Source organism: Entelurus aequoreus, linkage group LG05 (assembly GCF_033978785.1).
Source record: "Entelurus aequoreus isolate RoL-2023_Sb linkage group LG05, RoL_Eaeq_v1.1, whole genome shotgun sequence".
NCBI classification, from domain to species: Eukaryota; Metazoa; Chordata; class Actinopteri; order Syngnathiformes; family Syngnathidae; genus Entelurus; species Entelurus aequoreus.
Window position 1 is genome coordinate 87,254,591 of NC_084735.1, and position 17,500 is coordinate 87,272,090.

Here is a 17,500-nt window from a genome sequence, read left to right on the forward strand (position 1 = left end):
AAGTTCCCCGCCAGCGCCGTGGAATGCATCCACAGAATAGGTCAGCCATCTTTTTCAAGCATAAAAATGGCTAAATGAGGTAAAAATATCGATACTACAGTAGTATTGGTCACTAGACCAGACCAAAACAATCACAGCGTGCTGTTTAGCATCGTAGCTTTAGATTGGCTCAGGCTTAGGCAGCATTGCTAACATTAGCATGCTAACTTTTTTAGCCAATTTTGCAGCAAAATGCCTCACTCATATAACTTGGTACTTTACGCATGCTAACTGTAAGCAGGCTAACAAACCGTGTCAACCTATTTAGCCAATTTTGCAGTCAAACACCTCAGTGTCATGTGACTTGGTACTTCACGCATGCTAACTGTAAGCATGCTAAGCTTTTTAGCCAATTTTCAAGCGGAACACCTCAGAGTCATCTAACTAGGTACCTGACACAGGTTAACAGTTAGCATGCTAACTTTTTTTAAAACTAATTTTGCATGAGTACGCTTCCTAGTCATATGAGTTAGTACTTGGCGCATGCTAACGTTAGCATTTAAGTTAAAAATGTGGATATTTTGTCAGAAAGTGTCCCCCCCAAGGTTATATTCCTCTGAGACTGCGTTTACTTAATAAAAGTAAACACATCGGCACTGTCAATAAATTAATTATTCTGCCCATGCTACTTGTTTCCAGCGTGTGCAGCTAGACAGATAGTTAACAGTACGAAGAAACAGAAGCTCCAGAAGTTTTGTTGAGGATTGATGGTCCTTCTTTTGAATTATTCTCCTTCCTCAGTTTTATTTATTTCCACTTCTTCCTTCATTTAGGTTTGCAAGACCGAAAATATAAACAAAAAGTAAACATTACAAAAGTATAACATCAATTTTGTATTTCACATAAATAAAATAGGTTTGGGGTTAAACACAATACACTCCAGATGTTTACACAAGTAGAAATTAAACATTAAACCTTAGGTGTAGCGTTATCGCCCTCTACTGGTCAAATTTAGCGCTACACATATTAAATGAGCTTTGCTTGCCAAAGTTTTATCATCACATTTCTCAGTTTTATTTGCAAGTATGACAATAAGTGGCACTTGCAATTCCAAGGCGTTAGATGGCAGTAGTGTGTAGTTTATGCTGGGTTGGCTCGTCAGTACAGTCTTAGCTGAATCTAGTCTTTTGTTGCGCCCTAAAAAGTGTTAGTACTGTAAGCATCCGTATTACCAGTGATGGGCTACTTGGAAAATGTAGTAAGCGAAGCTCCAAGTTACTCCCGATTAAATGTAGCTAATTGTAGCAAGCTACACGGCAAAAGTAGTTTACTACATTTAAGGGTATTTCTATCTGTGGGCCCACATGTATAATATCAATGTTTATGGAACTGAGAGTGTATGAATATCACTATTAACTGTCTGTCATTTAGCTGGGGACCTCTAGGGGCATTTTTTTCCTTGAAAATCTTTTTCTACCTTGAAAATCAACTTTTACCTTGAAATTCAATTTTTACCTTGAAATTTAGTTTTTACCTTCAAAATCAGTTTTTGCCTTGAAATTCAACTTTTACCTTGAAAATCAGTTTTACCTTGAAAATCAGTTTTTACCTTGAAAATTAGTTTTCTACCTTGAAAATCATTTTTTGCCTTGGAAATCATTTTTTACCTTGAAAATCAACTTTTACCTTGAAAATCAGTTTTTACCTTGAAAATCAGTTTTTGCCTTGAAAATCAGCTTTTACCTTGAAAATCAGTTTTTACCTTGAAAATCATTTTTACCTTGAAAATCAGTTTTTGCCTTGAAAATCAACATTTACCTTGAAAATCATTTTTTACCTTGAAAATCAGTTTTTACCTTGAAAATCAGTTTTTGCCTTGAAAATCAACATTTACCTTGAAAATCATTTTTTGCCTTGAAAATCAACATTTACCTTGAAAATCAACATTTACCTTGAAAATAATTTTTTACCTTAAAAATCATTTTTTACCTTGAAAAACAACTTTTACCTTGAAAATATTTTTTTGCCTTGAAAATCAGTTTTTACCTTAAAAATCAGTTTTTGCCTTGAAAATCAGCTTTTACCTTGAAAATCAGTTTTTGCCTCGAAAAACAACATTTACCTTGAAAATCAACTTTTACCTTGAAAATCATTTTTTACCTTAAATCAGTTTTTTGCCTCGAAAATCAACTTTTACCTTGAAAATCAGTTTTTACCTTGAAAATCAGTTTTTGCCTTGAAAATTTAACTTTTACCTTGAATATCAGTTTTTACCTTGAATGTCAGTTTTTACCTTGAAAATCAGTTTTTGCCTTGAAAATTATTTTTACCTTGAAAATCAACTTTTACCTTGAAAATCAGTTTTTATCTTGAAATGTAGTTTTTACCTTGAAAATCTGCCTTTTCTTTGGCCCACTCCTATGATATTGGGCCAATGTCCGATTGAGACAGTCCTATACTGTATATGGCGTGTAACGACGTTCTTCCAAACAGTCATAAAACACGTGAGATGATTCTGTTATCGTCCCTGTCACTCTCCCTCAAGGTCGTACGGGTCGGGCTGGACGTCAAGGGAAGGCCATCACTCTCTTCACCGAGGACGACAAGCCGCTCATACGCAGGTATCACGCGCTCGGGAAAATACACCGAGGGTGTCCAAAGTGCACATTGACTATCACTGGGGGGGAAAACCTAGAAAGTGAAATAAAAGAGCAAAGGGAAGTGTGAGGAGGAAATGTTGACTCTAATAACACAAAGCTGCCATGCAGACTGTTAAAAGTAAGAATAATCAAAGTTTGACTTAAAAAAATATGGACTAGCGCTAGAAAATGGATGGATGTATTACCTACCGTATTTCCCCCGACCATAGGGCGCACTGGATTATAAGGCGCACTGCCGATGAATGCTCTATTTTTATCTTTTTTCATATATAAGGCGCATCGGATTATAGAGCGCACTAAAGGAGTCATATTATTATTTATTTTTTCTAAATGTAAAAGACTTCCTTGTGGTCTACATAACATGTAATGCTGGTTCTGTGGTCAAAATGTTGCATAGATGATGTTTTACACATCATCTTCAAGTCGCTTTCTGACAGTCACTTCCGGATGCGCCGTTTTGTGGGCGCTCTTATTTACGTGGCTTATTTACGTCTTCTCCCCGTCATCTTTGTTGTAGCGTGCAAGGACGGGAGTGGAAGAAGTGTCAAAAGATGGCGCTAACTGTTTTAATGACATGCAGACTTTACTTCAATCAATAACGGAGCAGAATTTCCTCATCCGCCGGAAATGTGTTCAGACCGGAACTCTCTAATAACTGAAGTTCCTTGGGTGAATAATGTAAACTCACTACACCGGTATGTTTTAGCGCTTTCATGGCGAGTTTACTGACAGATATAAGTAAGAACTAGAGATGTCTGATAATATCTGCCTGCCGATATATGCGTTAAAATGTAATATCGGAAATTATCGGTATCGTTTTTTTTATTTCGGTATCGTTTGTTGATTTAATTTAAAAAAAAAAAAAAAAACGATACCGAAAAAAAAACAAAAAACCCTCCCTCCCCCATTCACACTCATTCACATAAAAGTGTTGTTTCTTTCTGTTATTAATATTCTGCTTCCTACATTATATATCAATATATATCAATACAGTCTGCAAGGGATACAGTCCGTAAGCACACATGATTGTGCGTGCTGCTGCTCCACTAATAGTACTAACCTTTAACAGTTAATTTTACTCATTTTCATTCATTACTAGTTTCTATGTAACTGTTTTTATATTGTTTTACTTTCTTTTTTATTCAAGAAAATGTTTTTAATTTATTTATCTTATTTTACTAATTTTTTTTAAAAGTACCTTATCTTCACCATACCTGGTTGTCCAAATTAGGCATAATAATGTGTTAATTCCACGACTGCATATATCGGTTGATATCGGTATCGGTTGATATCGGTATCGGTAATTAAAGAGTTGGACAATATCGGAATATCGGATATCGGCAAAAAGCCATTATCGGACATCCCTAGTAAGAACTTTACACTACTTTATATTAGAAATGGCAACAGCGGAGGATGAATGTCACTTTACAAGAAGATAAAGAAAAAGAAGAAGCTCATCGACTACTGTGGCGGACTCGCGCAATTTTTCAGGACTTATGCAGATCCCAAATACAGATCAGCAGGTACCAGAAGGTAAGAAAAGTCGCTTTTGCATAATATTGCGAAACAAAACGCCAGATAATATGTCTTACCTTATACACAAACACTATAATAATACTTCTATGTTTAATGCGCCGACAATCCATCAAGCGGTGCGGCTTCATAGCTTACCAAAGTCCTACTAAAACATTCTGATAGATTTTTGAGCGCCGTGTGTAATGTTCTTTATTTTCAATGGAACATATAAAATGTTGGTGCTGTTTACTTGAGTCATATTGCCATCATAGTGCAGTCTACACATATCTCTTATTTTTGACTGCCATCTACTGGTCACACTAATCATTACACCATGTGCCAAATAAAATTGCTTCAAGGTTGGTAAGCAAAACCAGAATTATTCCGTACATTAGGCGCACCGGGTTAAAAGGCGCACTGTCGAGTTTTGAGAAAATGAAAGGATTTTAATTGCGCCTTATAGTCCGGAAAATACGGTATTTTTAGACTTAGACTTCCTTTTTATTGTCATTCAAATTTGAACTTTACAGTACAGATAAGAACGAAATGTTGTTACATTAGCTCATGGTAGTGCAGGATAAAAAACAGCAATAAGGTGCATATATAAATAAATAAATAGGTTACTGTACAGATAAATATATTGCACTTTTTCACATGCATCCACTGTGAGTTTTAAGTGGTAGGGGTGTGGGTAAAAATCGATTCGAATTCAAATCGCCATTCTCACGTTGTACGATTCAGTATCGATTCTCATTTTTCATTTCATTTGGTTTTTTTTTATTAATCAACCCAACAAAACAACACCATAACAATGCAATCCAATTCCAAAAGCAAAGCCGAGCCAGCAACACTCAGAAGTACAATAAACACAACAATTGAGAGGAGACACAAACACCACACACAACAATTGAGAGGAGACACAAACACCACACACAACAATTGAGAGGAGACACAAACACCACACACAACAATTGAGAGGAGACACAAACACCACACAGAACAAAGCAAAAGTAGTGAAACAAAAATGAATATTATCAACAACAGTATCAATATTAGTTACAATTTCAACATAGCAGTGATTAAAAATCCCTCATTGACATTATCATTAGACATTTATAAAAATGAACAATAGTGTGAGAGTGGCTTAGACTTGCATCACATCTCATAAGCTTGACAACACACTGTGTCCAATATTTGCACAAAGATAAAATAAGTCATATTTTTGGTTCATTTAATAGTTGAAACAAATGTACATTATTGCAATCAGTTGATAAAACATTGTCCTTTACAATTATAAAAGCTTTTGACAAAAATCTACTCTGCTTGCATGTCAGCAGACTGGGGTAGATCCTGCTGAAATCTATGTATTCCATCAATAGAGAGTCGTTTTGAATCGGAAAAATATCGTTTTTGAATCGAGAATCGCGTTGAATCAGAAAAATCGATTTTGAATCGAATCGTGACCCCAAGAATCAATATTGAATCGAATCGTGGCACACCCAAAGATTCGCAGCCCTATTAAGTGGTACTCATATTTTTTTAACTCCTTGCTCAAAAATTAGTAATCAAACATTACAATTTGAAGAATTTTTTGGGGGGAAATATTACATATTTTTTGCCTTAAAAAACAAAAATGGCATAAAACACTTAAATTGAATAAATTAAATTTAAAACAATATGATAATATAAGAGCTATTTTTTCACATTTGTATGGCTGAGGCGCCTCCGGGAGACTTAAAGGTTATTAAAAAAAACATCCATATATTGTAGTGGTTTTGAAAATGAACATCAAAATGGCCCGCGCATGTTTTCATTTTTCAGTGTGCAGCCCTCGGTTAAAAAATAGTTTGGACACCCTGCAATATGTCGCGTAATAAATTCAATCAATCAATCAATGTTTATTTATATAGCCCTAAATCACAAGTGTCTCAAAGGGCTGCACAAGCCACAACAACATCCTCGGTACAGAGCCCACATACGGGCAAGGAAAAACTCTGATAACCTCACTAACACTTTAACAACGCCCTGCGCGACACCATTGATAGTATAGCACCGCTAAAGCTAAAAAGGGCCCCTAAAAGGCGTACCCCATGGTTTACAGAAGAAACTAAAGCCCATGAATTATCATGTAGAAAGCTGGAACGCAAATGGCGTGCGACTAAACTTGAGGTTTTCCATCAAGCATGGAGTGATAGTTTAATAACTTATAAATGCATGCTTACCTCAGCTAAAGCTAAATATTACTCAAATCTCATCCACCTCAACAAAAATGATCCTAAATTTTTGTTTAGTACAGTAGCATCGCTAACACCAACAAGGGACTCCTCCCAGTAGCTCCACCCACTCGGCAGATGACTTTATGAATTTCTTTAATAAGAAAATTGAACTCATTAGAAAAGAGATTAAAGACAACGCATCCCAGCCACAACTGGGTTCTATTAACACAAATACGACTGTATATACGACGGACACTGCCCTCCAAAATAGTTTCTCTCTCTTTGATAAAATAACATTGGAGGAATTGTTCAAATGTGTAAATGGGACAAAACAAACAACATGTTTACTTGACCCAATTCCTGGGTAACTTATCAAGGAGCTTTTTGTATTATTAGGTCCATCAGTGTTAAATATTATAAACCCACAAAATGGATTGTAGCTGAGATAGGCTCCAGCGCCCCCCGCCACCCCAAAGGGAATAAGCGGTAGAAAATGGATGGATGGATGGAAAATGGATAATTTTTGACGTTTGCTAACAGCATCGCTAAAATCATCAAACAAGCCGGCTGTCCGGTGCCAGACTACATGATGGGCTTCAAGAAGTTACACAGGTACTACTACTATTACTACCAACAGTACTTATTGTATTCCACTTTGAAGGTAATCACCTTGTTTTGGTGTTTAGCAAAATGAAGAGGAGGCTTACGAAGAAACCCCCAGAGAGGAGCAGCATTTCCACCACGCCTCGCATCCTCATGAAGAACGCGCCAAAGTCCAAACCAGCGAAGAAAGCAGCCGGCGGGACTCAAGCAGCAAAAGCGCCACAAAACGCCGCGGGGAAGCAAAAGAGGAAGGGGGGGAAAAAGAAAGAAAATGGAGAACGTGTGGAAAAACCAGCAAACGCCACCACAGGAATCAAAGTAAACAAGCAAGGTGAGAAGAAAAAAAAGTGACTTTATAAAACAAATGCGCTGAACGTTTGTCATCTCTGCAGGAAAGAAGAAGAAAGGTCAAGCAGAGGACAAAATAAAATAGTCTGAGAAGACAGACGAGGACTTCACAAAAGGTTTTTCTATCCATATTTGATCTTTGAAGAATAAACTTTATATTCCAATGTTTATATTTCTGTCAATAAAGACCAGAAGCATATTATTAGTGCACCTAATATTAAACATAATGTCGTCACTTTTTCAGATAAATTGCCTATTTTAAAGCAATTAAATGACGAAATGCTTTTTTACACCAGGGCCGAGAGTCATATTGTCCCATTCGTCACGGTTTACCTGACACATGAAACGTGACGAATTTGGGGCTTTTGCCGCAAAACGTCACAGTGTTGAATGTCTTGGAATGTGTTTTGTGGCAATCCCGTCTTTGATCACGGCGTTAGAAGCTATGTTGTGTGGTGCTTTCCATCATTTTCAGCAGACTGCATTATAAAATGATTACCCACCCCACCCATAAAATGGGTCATTATCAATCTCTTCCCTACAATAAAAATATTACAAGTTTTTTAAATGTATTAACATTCTCTGATGTCTTTCTTCATTTAGACCGGGGGTCGGCAACCCGCGGCTCTAGAGCGCCGCCCTAGTGGCTCTCTGGAGCTTTTTTTAAAAATGTATGAAAAATGGAAAAAGATGAGGGGAAAAATACATTTTTTTTGGTTAATATGGTTTCTGTAGGACGAAAAACATGACACAAACCTCCCTAATTGTTATAAAGCACACTGTTTATATTAAACATGCTTCACTGATTCGAGTATTTGGCGAGCGCCGTTTGGTCCTACTAATTTTGGCGGTCCTTGAACTCACCGTAGTTTGTTTACATGTATAACTTTCTCCGACTTTCTAGGACGTGTTTTATGCCACTTCTTTTTCTGTCTCATTTTGTCCACCAAACCTCACGTTGTGCATGAATGCACAAAGGTGAGTTTTGTTGACGTTATTGACTTGTGTGGAGTGCTAATCAGACATATTTGGTCACTGCATGACTGCAAGCTAATCGATGCTAACATGCTATTTAGGCTAGCTATATGTACATATTGCATCATTATGCCTCATTTGTGGGTATATTTGAGGTAATTTAGTTTCCTTTAAGTCCTCTTAATTCAATTTATATCTCATAACACACTATCTGTATGTAACATGGCTTTTAATTTGTTGCGGCTCCAGACAGATTTGTTTTTGTATTTTTGGTCCAATATGGCTCTTTCAACATTTTGGGTTGCCAACCCCTGATTTAGACCAACGGTTCGCTAACTTTTTTTCGCCAAGTCCCACCTCAGAAAACACTCGGCTCTCCAAATCCCAGGATAATTAATGGCCAACGCTGAAAGACAGTAGGCCTAAGTAGTCATTAAAAACATGGCAGAGGTTAAGTATATTTCATAAGTTTGGGCACTGTAGCATTACACACCATTTGAACAGTAACACTGTTTGAATATAGGAAATAAAACACTTATGTACTTTACTCATGTTTTTGCAGCTACTATTATTGCAATGATAAATACCAAAATATAAATACTAAACATCTGCGTTTATAATCTCCAGGACGTTTTATGAATAAAGAGCACAAATGTTTACCAAATACAGTCAAAAATCTGTTTCAGTCATGTGTGTGAAAGGTAATCCAATGAGAAATGTTTCATTGCTCAAAATTGATGAGCATAGAGATAAATATGAATAGGTAGCTGGACCACGCCCCTTTCACTTTTGACCTACGGTGAGCTAGTGGGGTCAAAGTCCGGTCATTCCGTGCTTGTAGAAGGCATTAAAATTAAACGATAAGCATGCCTGCAAAAATGTTTGAATAACAATAAGACACTGGAAATAACTGTTCACACATGATGATAATATGCCTGTTCAGACGTTAACAGTAAAAAAAAAAACCGCATTAAAAACGGACTACAAATGAGTACGTTATGATTTATTTTCAGTATTGAAGTATTGTTCTTGATGGGAACTTGGCCCTGACCAAGATGGTCGCCACGTAGACAACCGGATTAGTGCACGCATGCGCGAAGGGATGTCACTTCCTGTCAACTTGTTTTACGGCCGGTTTGTTCGTGCATGTCGTCACTGTTACCATAGTTTTTTGTGATCTTTATTCCAGTAACAATGTAAAAAAAATACAATTTAGATGACAGTTTTTTTTTTAAACCATACAGACCTGGAAAAAAAACTGAACCGATATGTCCAGAGCCTTAAAATGTAAAGACATTTCTCTTTTGTCAATCAATCAATCAAGGTTTATTTATATAGCCCTAAATCACAAGTGTCTCAAAGGGCTGTACAAGCCACAACGACATCCTCGGTACAGAGCCCACATACGGGCAAGGAAAAACTCACCCCAGTGGGACGTCGGTGAATGACTATGAGAAACCTTGTATTACTTTATTTACATCAATTTACAATACTGACAATTAAAAAAGGTAATTTGTGTTAGGAAGCAGATATAGATTTAAAATAAGTGCCTAGTTTAAAAAATTAAAAATAAATAAATAAAATCGTTGGCTCTGGTCGTTAGGACTTCATGGCGCCCCCGTGTGTCATTTGTCAGCAATGACAAGAGTGAAAGCGTTTGAAATTGTGGCGATAATACGCGCTGTTTTTTTACCCGTTGTTCATTTTTAATATTCTTGTTTTCTTTTACTACTATGCGAGCTATTATTTTATACAAAACGGCAATAAGACATTCAGCGCTTTGCAGAACCGATTGGGGGTTTTTCCCATTTTTCCACGCCATGTTGCCGCACAAGTATCGCGATACTTCCGCGGGAGCAACGCGCCCATGCGTTATAGCCCAGGAAACCCCGTGTCGTCCTCCTTTCCCAACATGGCACCGAAGGCGAAGAAGGAAGGTAACGTGTACCTTCAAACATTTACTGCTCAAAATGAACAAAACACACGTTTCTAGCGTGGTCAGACGCTCATACAAGAATTATTAAATGCAATTATTTCATAGTCCAGGCTTGTGTTCGGAGTATTGTCCGCTTAATTTGAGAAAACACGCTGGCGAGTAGACCGGCGTGTGTGTATCTAATGCTAAGCTAATGCTAATATAATGTTTGCGTTTTAAACCATTACAAGGTGAACGTAACTTGTAAGGCCGTAACACAACATTTAAGTGTTTATATTAGCTGGAATAAGATGCTAATATTTAGCAGCTCCGTATAATAGTTGAAGAGTGAAACATCTCTTAAATGGACGCTAACTGCTAACTAGCTAGCGTCGCCGTCATGTGGTAAATAAAAGCAGTTGAAAGGGACAAGCGGTAGAAAATGGATGGATGGCTGTCACTCATTATTCGACACTTGGAGATAACTTGTCTGCAGATGAACCCAGTTCGTCATAGTTATGAATCTTAGTGATGTGCGATATCACTTATCTTCTTTCCGAGCCGATACCAAGTAAGATCCAAGCTGGTATTGGCGATACCAATACTTACACGTTATGTGGTCGAATGTAAAAAGTAGTGTATTTACTATCCCTCGTCTACAAACGATAAATAATCACGGGGTGAAACAAATGATGGCGTTATTCTGCACTTATATCCAACTCTGTTGTTAGTGACTCCAAGTAGCCTACAATAGAATAGAAAGTACTTTATCGATACCTGGGGGAAATTCAGCACCACACTCGCTCCCAATAGACAAACCTAAGGTATAGCCTAAAAATGTGCCATAGTAGCAATATAACATGTATGTAATATTTATGTATTATATATATATAGTATATAATATATACCGTATTTTTCTGAGTATAAGTCGCACCGGCCGAAAATGCATAATAAAGAAGGAAAAAAACATAAGTCGCACTGGAGTATAAGTTGCATTTTTTGGGGAAATGTATTTAATAAAAGCCAACACCAAGAATAGACATTTGAAAGGCAATTTAAAATAAAGAATAGTGAACAACAGGCTGAATAAGTGTACGTTATATGAGGCATAAATAACCAACTGGTATGTTAACGTAACATATTATGGTAAGAGTCATTCAAATAACTATAACATATAGAACATGCTATACGTTTACCAAACAATCTGTCACTCCTAATCGCTAAATCCCATGAAATGTTATACGTCTAGTCTCTTACGTGAATGACATCAATAATATTTGATATTTTACGCTAATGTGTTAATAATTTCACACGTAAGTCGCTCCTGAGTATAAGTCGCACCCCCGGCCAAACTATGAAAAAAACTACGACTTATAGTCCGAAAAATACGGTACTGGTATGTAATATATATAATATATAACAAATACCATGTACAATATTACAGTGTATGTAACAGCTGCAGAAAAAAAGGGCAGCATAAAATAAAGTAGATTCAGCAGAAAATATACATTATAAACAAAGTTGTGATTTCAATCAAAATAATCAGGATTTTTGTGTATATATTTATATAAATAAATATATATATATATTTATATACACACGCATGTATACCCACATTTTTATTTCTATATTTGTGTGTATATACACACACATGTATACACTTATAATTGTGTGTATATATTTGCATATATATATTTCGTTATATATATATATATATAGAGAGATGGTTAGATGCCGTTATAGATATATAGATGTAGATATATTTATAGATATACTGATATATATAGTTATTGATATATATGTGTATGTATATATCCATCAATCCATTTTCTACCGCTTATTCCCTTCGGGGTGTATATATATATATATATATACACACACACACACACACTTATATATATCTCATATATATGTGTGTGTGTATATATACATATATATATATATACACACACACACTTATATATATCTCATATATGTGTGTGTGTGTGTATATATATATATATACACACACACACTTATATATATCTCATATATGTGTGTGTATATATATATATATACACACACATATATATATCTCATATATGTGTGTGTGTATATATATATATATATATATATATACACACATATATATATCTCATATATGTGTGTGTGTGTATATATATATATACACACACACACACACTTATATATATCTCATATATATGTGTGTGTGTGTATATATATATATATATATATATATCGGGACGGCGTGACAAAGTTGGTAGAGTGGCTGTGCCAGCAATGGGAGTGTTGCTGGTTACTGGGGTTCAATCCCCACCTTCTACCTTCCTAGTCATGTCCGTTGTGTCCTTGGGCAAGACACTTCACCCTTGCTCCTGATGGCTGCTGGTTAGCGCCTTGCATGGCAGCTCCTGCCATCAGTGTGTGAATGTGGAAATAGTGTCAAAGCGCTTTGAGTACCTTGAAGGTAGAAAAGCGCTATACAAGTATAACCCATTTATCATATATTTATTTATATATATATACACACACACACAGGTTTGTGTATATATATGAGGCTGTGTGTGTGTGTATATGTATGTGTATATATATATACACACCAGTATATTGTCCAGTCCTGCAATAAAAGGCTACATCCACTTGCTGGTTTATATAACTGCATGACTAAATCCACAATCACACTTCAGTTAGTAAATAATGAATAATAATTGAGTGGAGATGTCAAGTCAGTCAACCATCAGGAGTTAGAATAGAGAATGGATTTTTCAGTAGTCATCTGCACATCACCAGTAAAAAATAGGTAATACTACTTGAATGGTGTACTGATGTTTGTTTTGCTTGAATCCCAGCTGTCCCCGCCAAGACCGAGGCCAAGTCCAAGGCCCTGAAGGCCAAGAAGGCGGTGCTGAAAGGCGTCCACAGCCAGAAGAAGAAGAAGATTCGCACTTCTGCTACCTTCCGTCGACCCAAGACTCTTCACCTGCGCAGGCAGCCCAAGTACCCCCGCAAGAGTGCTCCTCGCAGGAACAAGTAAGACCCCCGTCCTGTCGCCATGACAACACGTGATGCTTCTTAGTGATCAAAGTAGGACTCCAGTGATTCCTCATGTGTGACTGCTGCTGCTGTGTTAGAGGAGGTGACATCACACCACTCACTGCTGCCTTTTTGCTGGCAGGCTGGATCACTACGCCATCATCAAGTACCCCCTCACCACCGAGTCGGCCATGAAGAAGATCGAGGACAACAACACGCTGGTGTTCATCGTGGACGTCAAGGCCAACAAACACCAGATCAAACACGCCGTGCGCAAGTTGTACGACATTGACGTGGCCAAAGTCAACACCCTCATCAGGTATTCATTTTAATTTGTACACAAGTTATTCAAAGTGCTTTACAGATATTTAACATTAAAAAAGGTTCATAAACTAATTAGCTTAGTTAGAAAATAGAGCTAATATTTTAATGTTAAGATCATTTACCTCCTAGTTCCCTTCAATAGAAGTTTGGACACCCGTGACGTACACTCATGACAACATTCCACGGTGCACACCTCTAATTGGTCACAATGTTTTTAAATACACCACAATAATCCACATAAGTCAAATTGACTCGAAATTTCTCACACCATACAATGCACTGTAAAAAAACAACCACTGTTACTTTAGTGCAGGGATGTTTTTTATTGAGGGCCACATTGCTATTTCTGCCCTGGAAATTGTGTGTATTACACAAATATGAAAATGAATGTCGGCTTCATATTTTTAGACAATATGCTACATTCAGTGAATACATTTTTTTGTGCATTTGGGGTCCACTTTGTCGCCAGAATTTTATCATAAAATAGTTTTTAACAAAATATTACTATACATGGGGGAACAAGGTACCAGAGGTTTTTTAGTGTATTAAAACAATTATCAAAGCATTATTTTTACAGTGTACAATTTGTTGTATAACTTGACATAATTCATGTTTTAATTTTAAAATGTATGTTAATGAGGTAGTATAGTTTAAAACAGGGGTCACCAACGTGGTGCCCGCGGGCACCAGGTAGCCCGTAAGGACCAGATGAGTAGCCCGCTGGCCTGTTCTAAAAATAGCTCAAATAGCAGCACTTACCAGTGAGCTGCCTCTATTTTTTAAATTGTATTTATTTACTAGCAAGCTGGTCTCGCTTTGCCCGACATTTTTAATTCTAAGAGAGACAAAACTCAAATAGAATTTGAAAATCCAAGAAAATATTTTAAAGACTTGGTCTTCACTTGTTTAAATAAATTCATTAATTTTTTGACTTTGCTTCTTATAACTTTCAGAAAGACAATTTTAGAGAAAAAATACAACCTTAAAAATGATTTTAGGATTTTTAAACACATATACCTTTTTACCTTTTAAATTCCTTCCTCTTCTAAATCAATGTTCAAGTATTGTTTTTTTATTGTAAAGAATAATAAATACATTTTAATTTAATTCTTAATTTTAGCTTCTGTTTTTTCGACGAAGAATATTTGTGAAATATTTCTTCAAACTTATTATGATTAAAATTTAAAAAAAATATTCTGGCAAATCTAGAAAATCTGTAGAATCAAATTTGAATCTTATTTCAAAGTCTTTTGAATTTCTTTTAAAATGTTTGTTCTGGAAAATCTAGAAGAAATAATGATTTGTCTTTGTTAGAAATATAGCTTGGTCCAATTTGTTATATATTCTAACAAAGTGCAGATTGGATTTTAACCTATTTAAAACATGTCATCAAAATTCTAAAATGTATCTTAATCAGGAAAAATGACTAATGATGTTCCATAAATTCTTTCTTAAATTTTTTCAAAAAGATTCGAATTAGCTAGTTTTTCTCTTCTTTTTTTCGGTTGAATTTTGAATTTTAAAGAGTTGAAATTGAAGATAAACTGTTTCAAAATGTAATTGTCATTTTTTCGTGTTTTCTCCTCTTTTAAACCGTTCAATTAAGTGTAAATATCATTAATTATTAATAATAACATAGAGTTAAAGGTAAATTGAGCAAATTGGCTATTTCTGGCAATTTAGTGAAGTGTGTATCAAACTGGTAGCCCTTCGCATGAATCACTACCCAAGAAGTAGCTCTTGCTTTCAAAAAGGTTGCTGACCCCTGCTTTAAAATGTGTGCATGTTATTTGCAGGCCATGTCAATGATGTCATACTAATGCTAAGATGTGACACGTTATTGATTATTGTTCATAGCCGTTAGCCACAAACACTGGAAATACATTTTAAAGGGACATACTTAAACTTGTTTGTGCTAAAAGCTGAGAATTAAATAATTTTAAAGGATTTTGTTTGGAAGTCTTGACTTTTGGAATAAGTTAGTTTTGTACTCAATTTTGGTGAAGTTTTATTACAGATTTTTTCTCTGGGAAATCTGTTGAATAGTTTGGTCTTTTATGAATGAAAGATCATTTGCTGTATTTATTGGATGATTACAAATGTTATTTGGTGAAAAGAAAAGATGAATCAAGCATTGAAATGTGAGGTGAAAACATCACAACTAATTATAAAACATATTTCTATGACGTTAAACTGTCTTTAATCACTGTTTATTGTTCAGGGGATTTCAAATGAAATAGAATTACTTTCCATAAAAGATATTTTCTAGACATAAACTGTCACAACATAATTATGTAGACTGAATGTTGCCTCAACCAATCAGTGGCCAAGTTACTCATTAGTCGTATTTATTTGTAGTTGCATTTTTCCACAAAAAAATGAAACTGCCATAACTTAGTTTGCTAGTTTACAAGACAGCGTTCAGAAAACAACCCCTAGGGGGCGACATAAACAACTTTAAAGTACATTTATTGTTGTACAAAATGTTTACATCAATTTGTTTTGCTTTCAGGCCGGACGGTGAGAAAAAGGCGTACGTGCGTCTCGCCCCAGATTATGATGCATTGGATGTGGCGAACAAGGTGAGTGTCTGCCACTTATTGATGATAACTACCACCGCTGTGCACATGATGATCAGTAATGGTGTCCGACTGTTAGTGATGAGTCTAAAGGAACCACTGATGGCAGCTCTTGTAAACACCACCCGTGTAGTTATTGCATCATCACCTTCCTAACACCCACCTTCCTTCCTTTGTCTCCAGATTGGGATCATCTAAGCTGCTGAACACCACAATAAATATTTGTATAAATTAACTTCTCTCTCCTGTCTTTATTTGACAAACATGATTTAACCATCCCGTTGAAGTGCAACCACCTTGACAACAAAGGTTGTTGTTTAGGACAAGAAGGTTCTGACGGTGCCCTTCACCAGACCCCTGCAGATGGGACACTTGCGCAGGGAGGGTGCACACTCCTTACACACCACCAGGTGTCCACAGGGGATGAACACGATGTTGACCTCCTTGTCCATGCACACCTTACACGTGCGCTCCTCCTGCAGCCTCCGCAGCTGCTCCTCCATGGGGAGTCCTGCCAGGTGTGGACAACAAGGTGAGTGAGGAAGTGAGTGGTCAGCACATGAAGTCTGCTACGTCATACCTGACAGGTCCTGACTGGGTGACGCCGCCTCATTGGACTGGGCTGAAAAACAAACTGAAAGGTGAGTCACTGCTGGACCAGGAGGACCACAGCCTGGGGGACTCACCCATCAGGTCTCTGAGCAGGTGCACGTCGTTCTTCTGGATCCAGTTGCGGAAGACTTCGGCCGCCGCGTTGCCTTTGGTGAGGACTAACTCTATGAGCTTGGCGGTCTGATGCTGTGCTGACGTCTGTGCCTGCAGGCCACTGTACTCCTCTGCAGCTAGTTAGTTACACAACCATGTATCATTCACTCTATACACATACTTACTTGTACACTTATATTCTTTATTTGCATGACTATTTACATTGTACATTGTCACTGAAGCCATCAAAACATGTGGACTTATGTACTTAACTTTCTTCAAAATAGCCACCCTTTGCACACTCTTAGCATTCTCTCAATGAACATCAAGAGGTAGTCACCTGAAATGGTTACTTCACGTGTACATATACACACGTGTATATGTACACGTGTATATATATATACATGTATATATATACATGTATATATATATACATACATGTATATATATATACACGTGTATATATATGTATATATATACATCTATATGTATATATATACATGTATATGTATATATATACATGTATATATATACATATATATACATGTATATATATACATGTATATGTATATATATACATGTATATATATACATGTATATATATACATATATATGCATGTATATATATATACATGTGTATATATATAT

At 36.3% G+C, this 17,500-nt stretch overlaps 3 protein-coding genes across 4 annotated transcripts in view; 2 read left to right on the plus strand and 1 right to left on the minus strand.

Annotated features, from left to right (window-relative positions):
* Positions 1 to 7,874, plus strand: part of ddx52 (DEAD (Asp-Glu-Ala-Asp) box polypeptide 52) — a 22,992-nt gene extending 15,118 nt beyond the window's left edge. The window contains exons 12-15 of the mRNA XM_062049249.1: positions 2,525 to 2,600; positions 6,911 to 6,982; positions 7,057 to 7,304; positions 7,366 to 7,874. Coding sequence (XP_061905233.1) covers positions 2,525 to 2,600; positions 6,911 to 6,982; positions 7,057 to 7,304; positions 7,366 to 7,406 — 437 coding nt within the window. The 3' untranslated portion in view covers positions 7,407 to 7,874. The remainder of the gene's footprint in view (positions 1 to 2,524; positions 2,601 to 6,910; positions 6,983 to 7,056; positions 7,305 to 7,365) is intronic.
* Positions 7,875 to 10,133: 2,259 nt separating this feature from the next.
* rpl23a (ribosomal protein L23a) lies at positions 10,134 to 16,382 on the plus strand. The gene is made up of 5 exons (XM_062049252.1): positions 10,134 to 10,233; positions 13,061 to 13,241; positions 13,387 to 13,563; positions 16,081 to 16,150; positions 16,331 to 16,382. Exons 1-5 carry the CDS (start codon positions 10,164 to 10,166, stop codon positions 16,343 to 16,345), a joined length of 513 nt encoding a protein of 170 aa, XP_061905236.1. The 5' UTR covers positions 10,134 to 10,163; the 3' UTR covers positions 16,346 to 16,382.
* The window catches only part of birc2 (baculoviral IAP repeat containing 2), a 33,333-nt gene continuing 31,421 nt past the window's right edge, over positions 15,589 to 17,500 (minus strand). For both annotated transcript variants that reach the window (XM_062049250.1, XM_062049251.1), the window contains exons 11-13: positions 16,834 to 16,989; positions 16,728 to 16,769; positions 15,589 to 16,658 (exon numbers count right to left, since the gene is read on the minus strand). In XM_062049250.1, the coding sequence (XP_061905234.1) occupies positions 16,465 to 16,658; positions 16,728 to 16,769; positions 16,834 to 16,989 (392 nt within the window). In that variant the 3' untranslated portion in view covers positions 15,589 to 16,464. The remainder of the gene's footprint in view (positions 16,659 to 16,727; positions 16,770 to 16,833; positions 16,990 to 17,500) is intronic.